General features: G+C 32.0%; 1 protein-coding gene across 1 annotated transcript; it reads right to left on the bottom strand.

Annotated features, from left to right (window-relative positions):
* Positions 1 to 4,260: 4,260 nt before the first annotated feature.
* On the bottom strand, positions 4,261 to 20,067 carry LOC132734809 (WW domain binding protein 1-like). The gene is made up of 5 exons (XM_060721663.1): positions 19,926 to 20,067; positions 18,358 to 18,403; positions 17,278 to 17,346; positions 11,720 to 11,946; positions 4,261 to 9,636 (listed from the first exon to the last, which is right to left on the bottom strand). The coding sequence occupies exons 1-5, from the start codon at positions 19,980 to 19,982 to the stop codon at positions 9,598 to 9,600; spliced, it is 438 nt and encodes a 145-aa protein (XP_060577646.1). The 5' UTR covers positions 19,983 to 20,067; the 3' UTR covers positions 4,261 to 9,597.
* Between the last annotated feature and the right edge of the window lie 19 nt (positions 20,068 to 20,086).

The following is a 20,086-nucleotide window of genomic DNA, read 5'->3' as shown; positions in this document are numbered from 1 at the left end:
GATTTAATTAACGAAAATATAAAACGCCTTTCTATTTATTAATTAAACATCAACAATACAATCCAAACAATATTTATGGAAATTTTCTGAAGTCATATGGGTAATTGATTATTCATTTGAAGTAAAATAGTAAGTTGGAAAAAAAAATTCTGCAAAATGTGAAGTTATTTTGACCTTTACCTGTACACTCAACATTTACACTTGGATGGGCATAATGTCAATTTCATCTGGTAAACAAGTGTTCAGTCTTTTGCTCAGATTGCCCTTTGTCTGGGTTTGAATCGGTACCGCCAGCAATCCTTTTGATTACTAGTCTGGTTCATTACCCACTTTGCCATGCCACCACAAGTTTCTTACATCTAAAGACAGCATCTTGGAAACCTGGAGTATACTCTGTATTACCGACGTACTTCAGTATTTTGCCATGTACGGTCATGCATACGTTAAAAGTTAAAAATCTTTGGACATCGTTCAATAAAAAATGTAATGATAAGTTAAATCTGTTCTGCTTTACACAAAATATTAATTTTAAATTCACCAATGAAATTCAATGCAGACGTATAGGAAAACTTTTAAGTACGTCGATAATATGGAGTCCCATGCTATACACTTGTAACACTTGACTTGTGAGATAAACATAAAAGTTGACAGCAGTACTTATAAGTCTTGATTCTTCCACCTAAAGAAACTTTCAATTTGCCTTTTAGAAGTTTGGTGGCTTTTATTGAATGTTTCTGCAATAGAACAATCTCGATAGAAGGATCAACTCGAGTTGATATTTTTAAAATGTTTGGTAGCTGCAAACAAATAGTTATTTATCACAGACTCCTGAGTTAAATAGGCAGAGTAAGCCAGGGCTTCCCTTAATGGAAGTCTGGGAGTCATTTACTCCTTAAATTTGGCTTGTGACTTCCAAATATGTCATTCTTATTCTTCTTTATCTATATAGTGCGACTTCCAAATTTAGAGATTTTGTTGTCTCTGACTTTCTTGAAGGTAAAACCTTTGTTTTATAATGTTTTAAAGCATGTTGGATGCTTGTCAACTGAAAAAAGTAGCATTGAATGTGAAATCAAAGTTGCAAAATGGTGGTAGTATTTTATAACTTGATCAAACCACTTGCCCCTCACCGCTGTGGGTTCGAATCCCGACAGGGACTTCGGATTCATTCATGTGAGGAAGCTATCCAGCTAGCTTACGGAACGTCGGTGGTTCTACTCAGGTGCCCGTTCGTGCCTGAAATAATGCACGGAAGGGCACCTGAGGTCTTCCTCCACCAGTAAATCTGGAACGTGGCGGTATGACCTATACTGTGTCGATGTGACGTAAAACCCAAAACAAAACAAAAATTTTATAACTTGACTTGTGGCCAAAAAGCAAAAGATGGTTAAACTGTATAGGTACTGGTATTGGAAACAACAGAACGTCAACAGTAAGAAGCTTTTGAGCAATAAAAGTAATGGCAAACTTGTGACTAAAGTATGTAATAACTTGCATAAAATATTACAAGGTTTAATAGTTCAAATGCATTTCCATTTAAATATCGTTTAACATGATTGTACAAAACAAATTATGATAGACTTGAGCTACACAAATGTCCTGCAACCCTTAAATAATTATTTAGATAGCACAAAGTCTAGATGTGGGTCGGTAAACTTATACTGCACAATTTAAAACAGCATGCCTCCAATTTGATATTGCAAAAGAAAAGTATAAAAATATAGTCCCAAGAGAACCAGAGTAAATTTCCCATCCTAAACAAGTCTAAAAATTAACCAAGAATCATCAAAAATTTGACACAAACATTTATCCATTTCTATTTTAATTAAAAACGTGTGAAGTTTTAAGGGAGACAACTGTCTTAAATACAATGGAGTCTATAATCAGAGTTTCTTCCCTTAAGATAATTATGTTACATATTCCAACAGCATTTGGTGTTATTAAGCCACATTGAATTTACGAGAGCAGGTTTTTAGCATTTATTACTCTCCTGCTTATGTTTAACATTTTTCAGTCAGAGTAGCCCTGGTTTGATATATTATCGCATACCCGTGCCGCTTTTGCAACTCTGTAAAATTGGTATTGCACGGCCGTGCATATATTTTGACGGGACTTCATTTGCGTAATATAAATTAGAATCACAACATGTTAAATGAAAGCGTTGTACTATCGGAGCGTCAATTAGAAATGGTTCTTTTTCTCTTCAAATAGTCTTTACTTTTGGTATGTGATGAATAGAATATTAAATTTGTGTAAGTTCATTACTGAATTTATAGAACAAGTTCAATAAATTCAATATCCTCTATGTAATAGAAAGATCATTGAAACACGAGGCTATCTAACTTGTACGAGGGGGCATACTGTTGATGTGTAACATGCTGAGAAGTTACATGTAGATTAAATGAGCCGTATCATGACAAAACCAAGATTGTGCGTTTGCGACCAGCATGGATCCAGACCAGCCTGCGCATCCGCGCAATCTGATCAGGATCCATGCTGTTCGCTTACAAACCCTTTAGCAAGTAGAGAAACTGATAGCAAACAGCATGGATCCTGATCAGACTGCATGGATGCGCAGGCTGGTCTGGATCCATGCTGGTTGCAAACGCACTATGTTGGTTTTGTAGTGACGCGGCTCAAATGTATACATATACTGTTACAATACACACATACAGAGAGGACTCTACCTCCAATAATTTGTTGCTTCTAGCCAAAATAAAGCTTTCTTTGGCCGAGAAGTCTACATTAGTTTTGCTAACAGATGTAATATTTTAAGTTCAAGTGCACCAGATTATAAGGAAAGAGCACCACAGGCATTATAGATCTCAACTACTAGTAACACTTGACCTTCACACAATGTCAAACAAACTTTATATACAACAAATTCAATTTAACTGAAAATGCCGTCTGTATAGCCTTGAGAACAAGTCCTTGACTTCTACTCACTTTTATAAATTTTATCTTGGAATTTTTTTGTTTTACAAAGCTTTTAGTTGCAAATTAAAATTGCCTTCCAAGAATACTATGCTTACTATGTTAAAGATGAGAATTTTTTCATGTTAATCTAATAAAGAATTTTTTACTTACTTCAAAGTTTTTGCTTTACAGTTATAATAAGCTTTATAATAACCTTCATTATATATATGTATTTAGACATGATACATCTATGAACATGTTATCATTGTACATGCTGATATATAACCTTGAAACTAATTTGCCATGAACAATTGCAAGGTCAAATTTTTAATCCTCCATCATAACTTTATTATTGGTTAATGGAAAGTTTAGCTGCCTTTGTAAGTCTTATGCTCTTAGTCTAATAGATCATATGAGCCGCGTCATGACAAAACCAAAGTAGTGCGTTTGCGACCAGCATGGATCCAGACCAGTCTGCGCATCCGTGCAGTCTGATCAGGATCCATGCTGTTCGCTTACCAACCCTTTTACAAGTAGAGAATATGAAAGCGAACAGCATGGATCCTGATCAGACTGTGCGGATGCGCAGGCTGGTCTGTATCCATGCTGGTCGCAAACGCACTATGTTGGTTTTGTCGTGACGCGGCTCATATAAGGTAAAAACTTTGAGGAAAGTCTATAACTTTTAAGTATACATGTATGTCCTAAATAGCTTCAGAAAAACTATAGGTCATAAACGGTATAGGTTTATCAGTTAAGTTTTTGAGAGATAGGGATATAGAGGATATTTGTTTGTTTTGCATGTAAGATTGAAATATAATTTCACTGAGTGAACACCAGATACAATATTTTCACAATGGCGTAGCCACGAGTGAAAATATAATAGCTGGTGTTCACGAATGAAATATATTTCAATCTTATATGTAAAACAAATAAATTTTCTTTTTATTTTATGCTTTTTAAGTGATTTCAAGTATTTTTTTACTGATTTTGCCGCGTAACGTCGCGCATTTTCCTTTGTGACGTCATTCTATCATGACGTCACATCATAAGTTTTGAAATATAGTTCTGTTAAATTTCTCTAATTTTGTTAAATTTTAACATGATAAATGACGACATTGACTTTCTTTTCCTAAATAAGCAAATTTACGTATGACAGAATTTATTTCTGTCTGTTATTCCATTTGGTTATGATTTTCTTTTCATCCGCATTTAGATATAGTCCGGCTACAGTGAAAATTATATTTTATAAATTTCACTAGTGGTTTATCAGAATATAATCATCTGATATATTGTAATAAAACACTGGAAAGCATGAAATAAAACAGAAATAAACAATGCAAAAACCATTACAATCATTTATTAAAATTAAGTCGAATTCAACAGGTTTTTTACCTTGGAAAACATATATTCCAGAAATAACACTGAAAAATCTACTATAATGTATAATCATTTATTAAAAAATATAATCAGCTAAAAAACAACAACTCCACATAAAAGTGATTGCATTTTTAATAACGAAAGGGCCATGGTGGCCCTGAAATCGCTCACCTGATTGAGTTGCATGCATTGCAAGGAACACTCTTCTTAAAGTCAACATATAGTTTTAAAGGGTAACTATGCAAAAGATCTTAAAACAGACAAAACATCTATTTTTACAAAAAATTCCCTAAAATTCAATGACTATATATCAGAAAGTGCCTACCATAATCTGATACCTGACCTTGCTCTGTACTGGTTGCCATAATGCTTCAGGATCTGACAGTCACCAATAGAAAGTCATCTCATTACTTTTCAATCAAGCAATCTGCGGCTGTTACCAGATTCTTGAAAGTGGATTAGTTTCTCTTTTTGTAAAAAAAAAACCATTAAGAAGATTTGAGCTTAAGTCAGATTCCAATGGTCACATGAGTATATATCTGTTGCCACGTAGACTATGGGTAAAAAAAGTTCCCAGAAATACATTGGAAGGCGAGCATGTTTTTGTTTTGTTTGATTTTACAGCAACACCAACACAATTTAGATTATATGGTGCTGAAACAGAAAAGATTAATATGGCAAACCTCAGGTGTTACAAACTTGAAGCAATATCAGGAGTCAAAACTGCTGGACCTCAGAGATGCAAAGACTCCAGTAATTTCAACTCATTTAGTCACCTCCAATGATCATGCAGGGTTAAACGGTGGCTGCAGTTCTAATGCCTCAACCCCTCAGCCAAAAGAGGGGTGGGGGGGGGGGGGGCAAGTAGACTCAATATATCTCCCTCTGGCACTTTGTACCAGGTGTCTAAAAAGTCATATACATGTGTACAAGGAAAAATGGCAATGACAGAGATCATGTCAGACACTATTGCCACAAGGTCATAAATTTCTAAACGACTTTTTCCTCTAACAGAAAAAAACAAGAATTGCTAACAAATTAAATTTAATAGGATCATACAAAATCATTTTTGATAAAATTCTACTAGTTTTTTTTTTTTTACATCAATTCACTCAAATTTTCCTGGAAAAACAACAACATATATATAATTTCTCATATTTAAAATTGAACATCTGAAAAACTGTTAGATGTTGTGTATAAATGTACTTCCTAAAAGCATTTTAAGTGAATATATATGTATATATTGCAATAAAAGCAAAATTAACTTCCTTGAAATAATTTTTTAATAACAGACACTTTACATGTACTTCGCTTAAAAACCCTACAAAGGCAGGAAGAAGATGGTAATGATGCACTTGAGGCATTTATCCCTAAACCTGCTGTAGTTTTATAATGGATTTGCCCAGATTTTGATTTGGAACAGTCCATTCAAAGTTTAAGGGATTTCGATATCAAAATAGAAATACTGAACTACCAACAGTATAGAGCCTGGTCAGACTGCACATATGTACATACTGGCCTGGTTCCATACTGGTTTGCAGTTAAAGGGATAAATGTTCAGATTTTTAATACAGAAGTACATGTATAATACTGTTTTTCAGTAAAACACATTAATATATTTATATAATACAGGCATGTTTCTCATTTACATCTGTACATGTAGTTATGTACTTATATAAACATACATTTAGATAATACTCAATAAATTTCACACAACAATTAAAAATCTATAAACATACACTATCTATAAACAAGACAAAATCATTCTGATTATAACCTTGTACACTCTGATAAAATATAGATAAAATATTCATTGTTTATGGTCTCCTTTACCTATCCTATGACAATGTATTTCAAAATAATTATTTCATCTGTCACAGTGTTAGATATATTATACTTAGATATATAGAATAAGAAAAAAAACTGTGACTGATTTAGCCATCTGCGGTGAAGGTAGCTTTAATGAGCTTGCCACTATGGTAATAAAAGTGATGATGTCACAATAAAGTAAAAAATCACTTAAATATATAGGTCAATTAGTACGAAGAAAATGCAACAGCAGCTGTGGTTAGCATACTGGACCAACAATCCAGAGACCCATGGATTGAGTCCCGGCTGCGGCATGCAAAATTTTTCTATGTCTAAATTTCCTGCTCAATGACTTTCTTTCTTACATATAATTACATTTTTTCTTATAAAAGTACATGTAAATCTTTGGACTATTGGTTTTTAAATTGACACAAAAGGTATATTTTTTTTGAACAATTTATTAACAGTTTAAGGGAATACAAAAAACCTGTAAAACCACTGGAAGCAAAGGCTAATCACCTTTGGTTACATTGTATGTGTGACAAGGATTAATGTTAAAGCTAAGCTCGGAAATAACCCAGCAAGAAACAGTCAGTTTAATTCAGCAAGCTTCCAGAATAAGGATTTTATGAAAATTTTGTGTATTGAACATATAAAAGATACATTGTCAAGCAAATAAATTGATATACATGCATATAAAGTAATCTAAGTTAACATTAGGCACTCTAAGGCCACATTACTTACATAAAATTTGTCAAATATGCAATGATAGTACTTATTTTATAAGGAACAGGGTAAAAATACAGTGATGAAAAGACTAAATTCAGCCATATTTGTACATAAAACATTTAAACCTATACAGTCATTGTGAGTATTTATAAATTTCTCTGACCCATAAAAATTGTTCTTTTTTTGCTAAACTCTTTTTTTTATTCATCACGAGGTGGTACAGCTTCAACGCTGATTTACATCTTTACAAATAACATTGAAGATAAGGCACATTAGAAAATAAATAAAGAAAAAAAAACAACAATATGTATGAAAGATTTAACTGTTTACAATTATCAAGATATACATGTATATACGAGTAAAAACATGCATACTCGCTCGCTCGCAAGCCGCAAATAAAGAAAAAAAATATGTTCCATAAATAGCCATCATAAAAATCATTAAAATTTCATTTTATTACAAAACAGTTAAGAAATTCCTCTGGAAAACACTGCATGAAAACCAGACTTTAACTAATTACATAAATGACAATTAAAGTATTTTTAAAAAAACAAGCTGGAAAAAAAAGAAGATTTTTTTTAAAATTGATTCACTTGTCATTTAATGAGATAATGTTTTGATCTTCATGAATTTAATAAATATGTGTCAGATAATGTTTCATAGTTGCTATGGGAACCATATTTTAAATGCTGGTATGATACTTGAAAAATCCTTTTCAATTTGTTATCTTGTCCTTAGCACACTCCCATAGTAGCAAATATAAATTTTATACATTTAGGATGTTTCGCGACTATTTGAAATACGTTTTTAGTTTTTACATACTGTTTTTTCAATGACTTTAACCAGTTGTTACATGCATAATTTAACTTACACTTACTTAACACATAGATGTTTGCATATCGCTCTAACAATTGTTTCAAAATGTTCTTATAATAACAATCATACCTTTACTATAGAATGAACAACTATAGTCTCATATTTTCAACTCAATATATAATCTAAAACCAATTTTTTAAACTTTATATAAGTAGCATACAGGTTTGTGAGTAACAGTAAATATATTATCCCAAGAAAAAATATCATCCCTTGTAAAAATACTGTTATCCTCAGCTAACGCCTCGGGTAAAAGTATTTTTACTAGGGATATTTTTGCTGTAACTCACCAACCTTTTTATTATCCCGAACACAGATTTTATTGGGACACTGTTTCTGTAAGTTTCTCTTCTCAAATTTTTAACTGTGAAAAAGTACTGTTACCTGTACTCTTACGGTACACAATTTGTATTCACATTGTACACTTTAATTAACAGTATGAATAACTCCCATTGGCCTATGGGAAATTAACATAACAAAAATAGTGAGGAGTTAAAATATAACTTTATGTTTGCTTTTAATTAAGAACAAAATTGTTTAATTGCTTCTGAGGCATAATGTGCCTTTCAGACTTGACTAGTAGTAATAAAACACCATGTAACAAAATTACAATTTTTAAAATTTTGTCACAAAACCTGGTTTTCCTGTAATGTTTTTTTCTTATCAATCATTATATCTTCACCTCAGCGCAATAACATGTTAACTCTTTATATTATCTACTGGGAGTTAACCCGTTAGTGCTCTAAAGTCAAGATTTCTAACATTAGAGCCATAGAAAACTATAGAAAACTTAAGTTAATATGGAGACCAACAATTTAATATCATTTTCTTGTATACAAATTCATTTCTAAGCTAAAACATTTCATATAACAAATATATTGCACATTACTTTATAAACATAAAACAGAAATTCTTTCATTTACAAAAATGTTTGCTATTTTATTTAAGTAACAATATTTTAATGAAGGTTTTCGTACTATAGCAAATATGTTATCTTAGAAACACTTACACAAATTATTATTACATTAAATTTTGATTTCATTTTCACAATAAGTTTAGCTAAAAAAGCAATTAAAATTAAACATTACGAAAAAATATGTATAAATATATTCAAATTAATTAATTTAGTTGTATTAAATAGCACAAAAATACAGTGAAGAAGAAATTTTCCCCAATTACCCAATGTCAACAGCAATGTTGCAAAGTCATTTAATCAGTTAAATTAAAATAACTCGGTCAATGTTGATATGGTACAAATATCAATTTTCAATAGTTCAAAATACATGTACCAATTACTAATAAATTACTAATTAAACACTATCATTCCAACCCATATTATTACAATTTTGAAAGCAAAACTTGGAAACAATTCTTAAAATAGACATATCACCCAATACTCAACATGTTCTAAAACTGACCAATCAGACATTGATATTTTACATGATTGCCATGTGATAATAACACAAAAATGTTTTATCACCCCATATTTGTAAAATGTACTAGTCCTCTTGCATTATGTGTGGGTAGTCCATTATTTATGTAAGGTCATTCAGGGTTACATTTCTTAAGGTAAGCATGGAATGAACAAATGATACAGGCTTTCAAGGTAACATAACTAAAGCAAAGCATTGAATGTTTGATTGTAAAAATGTGCAAGCTGGCCTTGCTAAAAACAGAAACATAAACCATTTGGTCACCACTAGCACATCACCACTAGCACAAAGGGGTTAAAACCTTAAAATTACATCATATTTAAAAAAAGTATAAAAATACAAACAACACATTTTTTTCATTAAATAAAGTCAGTTTTTCAAACATCACTTCTTGAAGACGATACGATAAATACATGTTGATATGCACCAACGTTAAAATCAAATCCATTCACGCATCTCAATTTCCCACTACAGCACTATATTCTGGTGGCTTTTCCTGAAAAAACAAAATATAAAATATGTAATTCTAATTCTCAATTACCTCAATGTATGTTGGTCCTACATGTATTTATACACAAGTAAATTGTAAGCATGGGCTGTTCAATTCTGGGGAAGGGCATGGGGTCGGGAACCAGCTCTGCCAGATTAATGGGGTACAATGTAGCGTCAATATGCCTGAGGATCTTGTAAGTCTGAATCCCAGTGCTATCTTACTGCCTCTGCAGGACCTTTCATACAACATTTTCACCATCTGATCATGGTCTGCTTTATTCCCTATTCAATCAGTACTAAATATTTTAAAAAAATCCCTAAATCGGCACTAATTATTTCAAAAAATTCCCTAAATCGGCACTTATTAAAAAAAATTCCCTAAATCAGTACTAATTTTAAAAAAAATTCCCTAAATGGGTACTTATTTAAAAATTTCCCTAAATTGGTACTTATTTTAAAAAATTTTCCTAAATCAGCACTTATTTAAAAAAATTCCCTAAATCGGTACTTACGGTATTTAAAATTTTCCCCTAAATCATTACTGATTTAAAAAAATTCCCTAAGTCGGTACTTATTAAAAAACTTTCCCTAAATCAGTCCTCATTTAAAAACTTTCCCTAAATTGGTACTTATTTAAACAAATTCCCTAGATTGGTACTAATTTAAAATTTTTCCCTAAATCGGTACTTATTTAAAACTTGTCCCTATAGTGTGGTGTGAGTTACTCTACTGCATCATTGTAAAATACATAATGACATCACCAAACATCCAGATAACCTATCATCATAGGAGTGGTTATCATTAAATAAACAACTGAGGGACATCTTTTGATACAAAACAAGACATCATCAAAAGGATATCTAAAGCAATATAAACCTAGTATATATATATGTATATATATCTAATCTTAAAATCAAATCGAAAGACATAAAATTATAATTGTACGTCACTGTTAAAAGTTCACATGATGAAAGAAATCTTCTAGTTTCGTCACATGAATATAATTGTCACGTGAATATAATTATTATGTTCATATAAAAAATTGTTCATTATCATATGATGTCTTTTTCTTCTCTGCTGAATGTAAATACATCAGTGTTGCTCAGATCAATTTTTATGCTTACTATGCACCACTGACTGTATGAGTTAAACTCAAACCATTCTAAATTGCTTATATCTTAAATGGACTTGAACAATTTTAAATCTTAATTCTCAATCTTTACAAAACCATTTTTACGTTTTAGGGGAATATCTCAAAAAAAAAATGTTGCAAATGAAGAGCGAACAGTGCAGACCACAGTAAGACAGCACCGAGGGTGCGGACCGATCATGGTCTGCACTAGTAGTGTGGCTTGGGTTGGTTGCTCTGTCAGACTTATGTTTCATAATGTAAGGTTAATCTACAACGTGTTTAAGTCAGCCGATAAGTTTTATCTTTAAGATGTTTAGATAACAATTATTGATATAATTAAACAGTCATTGATATATTTAGACAGCCATTAATATACTTAGTGATTGCTATATTTAGACAAGAAACGTGTTTATCATAACCTTGTCCCTGGTACAAACAAGTATATCAGCGAACACGAGCTACATGTATATATCTATATCTTATTTCTGTTTGTTTCTTTGTTTTTGCGGTTTTTATACTGACATTTTTTGTCTATCTCACTTTTCAAAATCAACCTTTTCCAAGCAAAATTTGTGTAATAGGGCTGTCATGCTTTGAATTTAAAACTTGCCATTCTTTGTTTAAAATCTGATCTTATTTACAATTGGTCCAGACACTGTACTGTTGGGTATTCGATTTTGATATACACATGTACTGTACTATACTGCTACTAAACTGAAATACCAGTATATGTAAGTGCATCAAAATATCAAAATTTAGTACCCAACACTACAGTGTCAGGACTGTATGTGTAGGGTAGCCTGGGTTTATATTTAGCATTTACGCAAGTCGTATTGAATATGAAAAAGAATAGTAGGTGATAGTTTATTTTTTAAGAGCAGAATCTTCTTGCAAGGAAAGGTCAAGGTTGGTCTTTAAGGATACAGACTTCATGCTGGTAAAGTAAGATAATCACCTGATAAGCCGGCGCTGACGGTGGCATGTTTTGTACCACTGAGTGTTGGTATGCAGTTGTTGACGGTGGATAACCATAAACCTGTGGCATAGTTCCGTATGTTGCCTGAGTTCCATCAACTACGACATATCTTGGTTGAGCAGCGTAACGGCGACGTCGTCTTACACAGATACAGATGGAGCACGAGATGATAAACACCACTACCATAAACCATATGAACCAAAACCCTGAAATTTATATATATACATGTATATATATTTATACCTTACAGTGTCTAAATCATGTGCAACAAGAAGGTTAAGGTAGCCCAGTGGTAGATCGCTCACCTATGATATATTACCAGGAAAGGTCAAAATTCTTCACTGAAGAAGTAAGTTGAATTAGATCACACTGGGTGTGTCAATTTTAATCTAAGTTGCATGATTTATAAAGATATTTAAACAGTTCCACTAGGACATGCTAGTCACTCCTAATGTCTAAGCTCTAGAGTCATAGACAATGCAGCTTCGATGGACAAAATTCATATTACAAATCATTTTTACTACGCCAGTTCAATTTTGTTAAAAACATAAATTCGAATTTTTAATGTTTGCAACTTTATAGTGTCAAAAATTGACTGTAAATATTTATGTTATACAAAAAGTTATGGTCTTTTTCTACAACATAAGGCTTTTCTTTAAAACTCATATGCATATTGCATATTTTGTTAATTGGCTGATTAACTGTTAGTATACTACAATACAGAAATATGGACATAAACTTTCAAATAAATAGCCAGTGCATTTAAAACTGTAAATATTGTTATGATCAGTCATAAATTTACATATCAAACTATAATTATATAATCCTTAAACCTGCTGCATTTTTTTGCAATAGATCTACTCTGCCTAGAATAAGGAAAATTCCTTCCAATGGTCAATGAATCTTAAAAAAAAATCATTAAAGCCACCAACAGTATAAAACTGGACTTTATAGTAGTGGTATAAGGCTAATGACTTCTGGTGTTGGCACGTTAAGATATTAAAGCCATATCAAATTTTAGTTTGTTGTAGTTGGCTGTAATGTGAAACAGAAAAGATAGCTGAAATGTGAAACAGAGAAGATGGCTGTAATGTGAAACAGAGATGTTGGCTGTCATGTGAAACAGAAAAGATGGCTGTAATGTGAAAAAGAGAAGATGGCTGTAATGTGAAACAGAGATGTTGGCTGTCATGTGAAACAGAAAAGATGACTGTAATGTGGAACAGAAAAGATAGCTGTAATGTGAAACTGAGAAGTTGGCTGTAATGTGAAACTGAAAAGATGGCTGAAATGTCACACAGAAAAGATGGCTGTAATGTGAAACAGAGAAGTTGGCTGTATTGTGAAACAGAGAAGTTGGCTGTAATGTGAAACAGAAAAGTTGGCTCTAATGAGAACCAGAAAAGCTGGCTGTAATGTCAAATAGAAAACTTGGCTGTTATGTGAAACAGAAAACTTGGCTCTAATAAGAAACAAGAAAAGTTGGCTCTAATGTGAAACAGAGAAGTTGGCTCTAATGTGAAACAGAAAGGTTGGCAGTAATGTCACACAGAAAAGTTGACTGCTAAATGTCTAAGAGAAAAGCATACAAAATCATTGCAAAAACATGAGAATATTTTTTTCACTGTCAAATTTGCAGATAATTTTCTTCATTTAGTGAACTAAGTTTGTTAGCTGATATTAAGTTAGTTGCCCAATACATATACTTACATAAAAAGGGCTAAAAGAAAACCACATAGAACAGAAAAGTAATGTTACTCCACAACAAATGTACAAAAATGTTCAACATAAAAAAATGCTTTTATATTTCATTGTTGGAAAAAGAAATGCATATATTTTTTAACTTGAAACTTGAAAACTTGATTTAACGCCTATTTCTACATATAGAATACATATTCAATGGCGTTGTACAGCTGTATACCTTAGGGGGCAGGGGACCTAAAAATGAAAAATTTTGTATTTCAGTGTGACCAGAAACACAATTCCAAATATTTCAAAATCTGTTTCACAGGCAGATATAAACCAGTTGCACAGCATTATTCAATGATATATAACATTCATTGAAGAAAATAATAGTTTGCATGCATTGCTCCTTCAAAAAATGACTGACAGCAATTTATATTTACCCCACCCAGCCAAAATCACACCTAAAATATACCAATATAGGCAATCTTCATGAAGGTGCAGCATACTCCAGAATCCGCCCGATTCCTTTAAAAATATCAGTAACACCCAGTGCAAGCTATGGCATTTTCAGAAATGACAAATAAAATGTCTGTCATACGTTTAGATTTTTCACAAAATTTATCTGAAGTTTCTTACTTGTTTGGCGCCAACTGTCAAAGCTTGATTTTTAACTTTTTCACCTCCATTCGGAGTCAGAAATACATACAAAGCTACCAAAATGCTTAGTTTCGGGTAAAAACCCAAAAATATATCTCATTTCCTACACACAAACAAGAAAGAATTACAATGACAGAGAAATAACAGAAGTTATCAGTACCTTCAAAACACCATGTCTGAGTTATTAAAAAATTTGACCGGGGCCATCATTCGAATATGTCCCCTGCCCCCTTATATATACATATATTTGTGAAACATGTATGCCCAACTTACAGAAACAAAAAAGCATGACCCCAAAAATCAAAAAGGTTCATGACCAACCAATCTGGCTCTTGGCCAAATGAGGCCTTTTCTACTTACTGATTTGACAAACATTATATCTTCAAGACCATAGTGATCTTGACCTTTTACTGCCAAAAATTGGGGGAAAATATTACATGTATCAGGCTTTTTTGGATGAGAAATGAGGCCTTATTTAAGCCTCTTGTAATAGGGTGAAAATGCCCTGAAAAGCTATGGTTAACTTTAACTACTACATAATTATTTCCTTGCAACTCAGGACAACTTCAACATTTGTGACTCAATGAAACCCTGACATCAAAATAAGTCATCGACAAACACAATCGTTTATGTTATTAAGTATTAAAAATTTTCCTTGAAGTTAATGTAAGTTTAATTACTTTACGGAAAACTTTATGACATGTGGGAGAGACAGTTTCTGTACACTTATGAAAGATGACTAAATTAATTTCAAGTGAATGAAATTGCTGAACATAATTATCCATTTAAAATAAAGGTAAGTCTTGGCATAAACAAAATATTAGTCACCTGACACAAGCATCTATCCATTTTTTCTAGGGGTGTCTTTTTTATCTGTTTTAACGGGTTGGGTCAGTTTTTAGCCTAAAACCGAATAGAAATTTCAATATCCAGTCTAACTGAGTTTGGCTAAACCTTAAAATTTTTAGATTGATTTTAAATGTTTTAAATGTTACATATGTTTCTTTATGTCAAGATATGACATTTTAATTTTAAATCTAGTTTTTTCCGATTGCATGCTATTTTATCTTGTACAGTACGGTCTTAACTGACAACAGTTACTCTCAATAATAGGATATGTTTTGTAATCATTGTTGAATACAACAAAATGCACACAAAATGTGCTAACTTAATAGTCAATAATAAATGAGCCGCGTCACGACAAAACCAACATAGTGGGTTTGCGACCAGCATGGATCCAGACCAGCCTGCGCATCCGCGCAGTCTGATCAGGATCCATGCTGTTCAGTTATCAACTCTATTACAAGTAGAGAAACTGATAGCGAACAGCATGGATCCTGATCAGACTGCGCGGATGCGCAGGCTGGTCTGGATCCATGCTGGCCGCAAACCCATTATGTTGGTTTTGTCATGATGCGGCTCAAATAGTTAATATTAGTTATAAAAAACTTCTTTAACTACGGTAATTTTAAACGTTTAACATAGTTATACAGTTGGCGTTTAAATCATTAACATTTTTGCTAACTGTGACATCTGTAATTTTTTTTTCAATACTTAGTATGTACTGTAAAATCAAATATTTTCGCAAGGCTAAAATTTCTCAAATTAAAAATTTCAGGAAAATTTTTAGAGGGTATACTTGCAAATTCCTACTTTCGGACATCCTATCAATTTAATTATGTGTACATTTATTTTTAGCAAAAATGTTCAATTTGTGAGGTAAGCAAACTTTAATCCCTCACGAAAAACTTGAGAGAACATTGTGTATTTAACATTAATTTTGTTTCCTAGACCAGCACATTTTGGTATGAAGCCTTTGAGGACAAAAAGAAAAATATTTTAAAATTGCTTAATTATGCTTTACCATGCAGCATTTATCTTTTCTTTGAATAAGCCACTGTCCATTGTAGATTAAATGATGATTATTATTTATAGCCTGTACAGACAAGTAGAAATTTTCAAGAATTTATTATGTAAATATCATACTGCCAATTTCAGAAATGCTTCAGATGAAAACAGACAAGTTAGTCAAAATCAGATTTTAATGGCCCTGTTCAAGATAGAGACTGTCCAGACTACAGCATAGATATATAACTGGCCTGTCTTGAGATGAGTCTTTTTTTTTCGTTCGTTTCAGAGAGGTAATTGTACATTTGTGTAGAAACAGTAACTATTTTTCATTTAAAAGAGGATAAAATATAATAACATTATGTATATAATTATAACAATGCATGAACATAGTCATTTGTTCCATTTCTGATACCAAACAATACACATGCACTGAAATTTCATGCTTAATAATGCATGGTATCACAATAATATATCTGACAAAGGTATCATAAGCCAGAAGTACTTGGGTATTTATAAAACCATTCATTTTGTAAACAATTCATTATGTGTATGTTTTTGTATACATCTTGGGATCCAGTTTTTTTAAAAAGCATTTGAATGATGCAAATACATATATTTTACCAAAATTAATAATGATTCTGTTACAGTGTATATACATATGAAATGACCAGATGTAAACAAAGAACAATATATACTAAACTGTTCTCATTGGTCAATTACAGAGCTGAATTTTATTAATAAAAAAAAAAGAGTTTGAATTATCTCCCCTGCCGCTCTGACTCATATTAAATGTGTTGAATAACTTTGAATATTAAATAAGCTTTTCTTATGCATAGCCACTCCTTAAACTACATATGTGAACTCTATATCTATATAATATTGATACACTGACCTGATTATCCTTTAACTGAAGTAAGTAAAATATACATCACAGGTTTTTTTTCCAGGATTTTGGGAACATGACCCATACCCATGAAATAGGGAATTTAAGCAATGTTTTGTTAAAAATTGGGAAAATTTATGAAATTGACTTAAATGACAGGAGGGTCCTATTAATAGATGACTTAAATTTTGCAGTGATTAAATAAATGCAAAGAATCTTTGTCTAGGATGGCATCTTCAAACATTTAAACTACCATAACAGTGAAGAAGCCCTTATTTTCTAAGATTAAAGGATTTTTTATTCAATATTTCTATTTTGTAACTTTCAATTGGGAATTTTTTCATGTGGATTGGGAAAATAATATACTTATTTTAATTGGGAATATGACCAAATATCGGCTATAAAATAAGCCAAAAAAAATCCCTGAATTAATCGGGATATAAATGTGGTATATACTTACACCAGAATGAATATACTGTCTCCCAGCAACACTCGTCATTGTATAATCCACAACAATATGCTCCGGATCCTGAAAGTATACAGTTGATATTTATAGAATTGATACTACATCTAAATCTTATACTAAAAAAAATCCTTTATGTTGTGTACTGTCAGAGATTTTTCATTATAATAACTTGTGAAATTTTCAAAGATTTTCAGTAAGAACAGCATGAATGTTCATGTTTTTATTTTATGTATAAAACCTGTCGACAACAAAAAATAAACAAAGCTATCAATGAAATCGTTTGACTTTTTCATGACTTTCTGTTACCTTAAATCAAAACATGAATTATGTTTTTATATAAGTACAGTACCATGAAACACTATCAGAAATACGTCCCTTTTATCCACCATTAGTACTAAATCATGCAAGTATACACTTTAAGGGTTCTTTGAAGGTGTTTTAAACTTCTATTTTCCAAATGGTTGGGTTGGTTGATTTCCAACCACAACCACTTGCCCGTCTCCACTGTGGGTTCAAATCCTGATAGGGACTTTGGATTCTTTCAGATGAACAAGCTATCAAGCTAGCTTACAGGTTGTCGGTGGTTCTACTCAGGTGCTCATTTGTGCCAGACATATGATTGGAAGGGCACCTGAGGTCTTTCTCTACCAATGAAGCTGGAAAGTCACCATGTGACCTATACTGTATTGGTACAATGTAAAACCAAGCCCCCCCCCCCCCCCCCCCCCCCCAAAAAAAAACAACAACAAAAAACAAATAAACAACATTTATAAAAGAACTGTTGATAGTTGTTTATTGAAGATTTATTAAATCTTACACTGTATTAACCCTTAGCCTGATCTAGGTAACTGAATATATCCATGCAACCAGTGCAGACCAAGATCAGCTCCCACAATTGTGCCTGCCCGATCATAAACTGCACTGTTGGCTATTTAATCATTATTTTGAAATTTTACCTATAACTAATTAATGGTTTTGTCCAGATTAAAAGATAGACAAGTCCATTAAGATATTTAGGGTGGTAAGGGTTAATCTATTCTATATTTATATAAATGATAAAAATGTTAAGCTTACCGTAACACTGTGTTGGTACAGCTGAATTCCCACATGATATGTATCCCTGGAAAATAATTGGAACATTATATGAAAAGTTCAAGTTCACTTCATTTTATACAGGGTAGATGTAAAATATACAAAATACCTCTTTCATAGGAGGTAACCGTGTTATCTATAAGTGTACCTTCGATATATACAATGTAGAACCTGTATATAATGATTTTATAAAATTTTGAAAGATGAGAGATATCTATGGTTATGTTTATAAGATAGATCAAAGTCTTTTTGAAAAAAAAAATCAATTGTTATGCAATACTTTTGGTAAAAATTTAAATGCTCTGAACTAAAAACCTTTTACTGAGCCCCTGTAGTAACCACATTTTTTTTTTATTAATTTAAAATGAAAAATAGACAATTTTAAATTTCAATTCTTTATTTCCATGATTAATATTTGATTTTCTTTTTCCAAGGCGGTCAAGGATAGCCTGCAAAATGTGCAAGGCACTTATTTCCAGTAGGGTCCTCAAATCAGCAAACACAGAGACAGCTATGAAGATATTAAGGTGAATCTGGGAAGCAGTCCCTAGCTCTTATATTGAATAGATCATTGGTTCTTTTTATATTCCCAGTGTATAGCACTGATACATGCGTGGATTAGCTGGGTTTCGTACCAGTATATCTCTAGGTAGGTGGGAAACACTGATAGTGTTTCTGTAAAATCCCAAGGGTGTAACTCAGGATCGAACCTGGAACCTCAGGAGTGACAGTCAGTGGTCTAACCAACTGAGCTATCGCACCACCTATACGTTTCTTCTTAGTTTTAAAATATGTGTCTTGTAAGAGAAACATTAGTTTGAAACATATTATGTTAAAATCAAAATGTTACATAACCATCAATTATAAATCATTGAAAATCTATCATAATTTATATAGTAATTTACTTAACCCATTACTGCATGAGCATTTTGTGAAAAAATGACTGTTTCCTTGAAAAGCCTCCTGTTACAAGTTCAAATTGCTATGAAACTATAAAAGATGCTTCAATATTCATCATTAACTTGGCACAAATGTTGACAGGACCATAGTCTTTGTAACGGCATACTTAATCTTAAATTTCTGTTACCATGGTAATGAGGGGAATCTCAAAATTGCATTGCCAAAAATCACTATTTTACGTTAATTTTTTTCCTCCCAAACTGATTAAAAAGCGCTGCAAATTCTTCATGAATTGAGACAGAGTCAAAGGCTTTTCAGCATTGGTTACACATTAATTTCCTTAGAATTTAGGCAGAATTCAGGCATTTTTGGAACTGTCAATATTTAACAGTTCCAAGACAAAACAAGGTTATTTGGTTTAGATATTTTATCTATGTTTCTAGAACACTTAACAAATGGCATAATCTGTTAAAGATTTCAAAAATTATTTCTAGCTAAATTTTTATGGCAACATAAACAGGATAAAGTTGAAGATAAAGAATAATTTTTAATGTCGCGAAATCACATGACAAAAATAAAAGAAATTGTACTTTACAATTACAATAATTGTTTGACATTTCACCTCTAATAAATGCACTAGTTTTACTCACCTCGACAGAAACAACAGTTAGTACTACTAAAAGCACAATGACTTCGTTAAGAATCATTGTGTACTGTAAGTGTATTCTCTCTCCAACGGAAATGTGAAATGTAAATTTATTTGTTGACACTCGTGACTTCCGGACACAAACATGTCATGTGACAGCCAGAA

Source organism: Ruditapes philippinarum, unplaced genomic scaffold, assembly GCF_026571515.1.
Source record: "Ruditapes philippinarum isolate M1 unplaced genomic scaffold, ASM2657151v2 ctg4823_1_1_1_1, whole genome shotgun sequence".
Taxonomy (NCBI): Eukaryota; Metazoa; Mollusca; class Bivalvia; order Venerida; family Veneridae; genus Ruditapes; species Ruditapes philippinarum.
This window is presented reverse-complemented; position numbering and strand designations above follow the sequence as displayed.

Coding starts and splice junctions, on each gene's coding strand:
- LOC132734809 (XM_060721663.1), bottom strand. CDS start 19,982: ATGATTCTTAACGAAGTCATTGTGCTTTTAGTAGTACTAACTGTTGTT. Junction 18,404..19,925: donor TAACTGTTGTTTCTGTCGAG/GTGAGTAAAACT, acceptor ATTATTTTCCAG/GGATACATATCATGTGGGAA. Junction 11,947..17,277: donor GACAGTATATTCATTCTGGT/GTAAGTATATAC, acceptor TATAAATTTCAG/GGTTTTGGTTCATATGGTTT.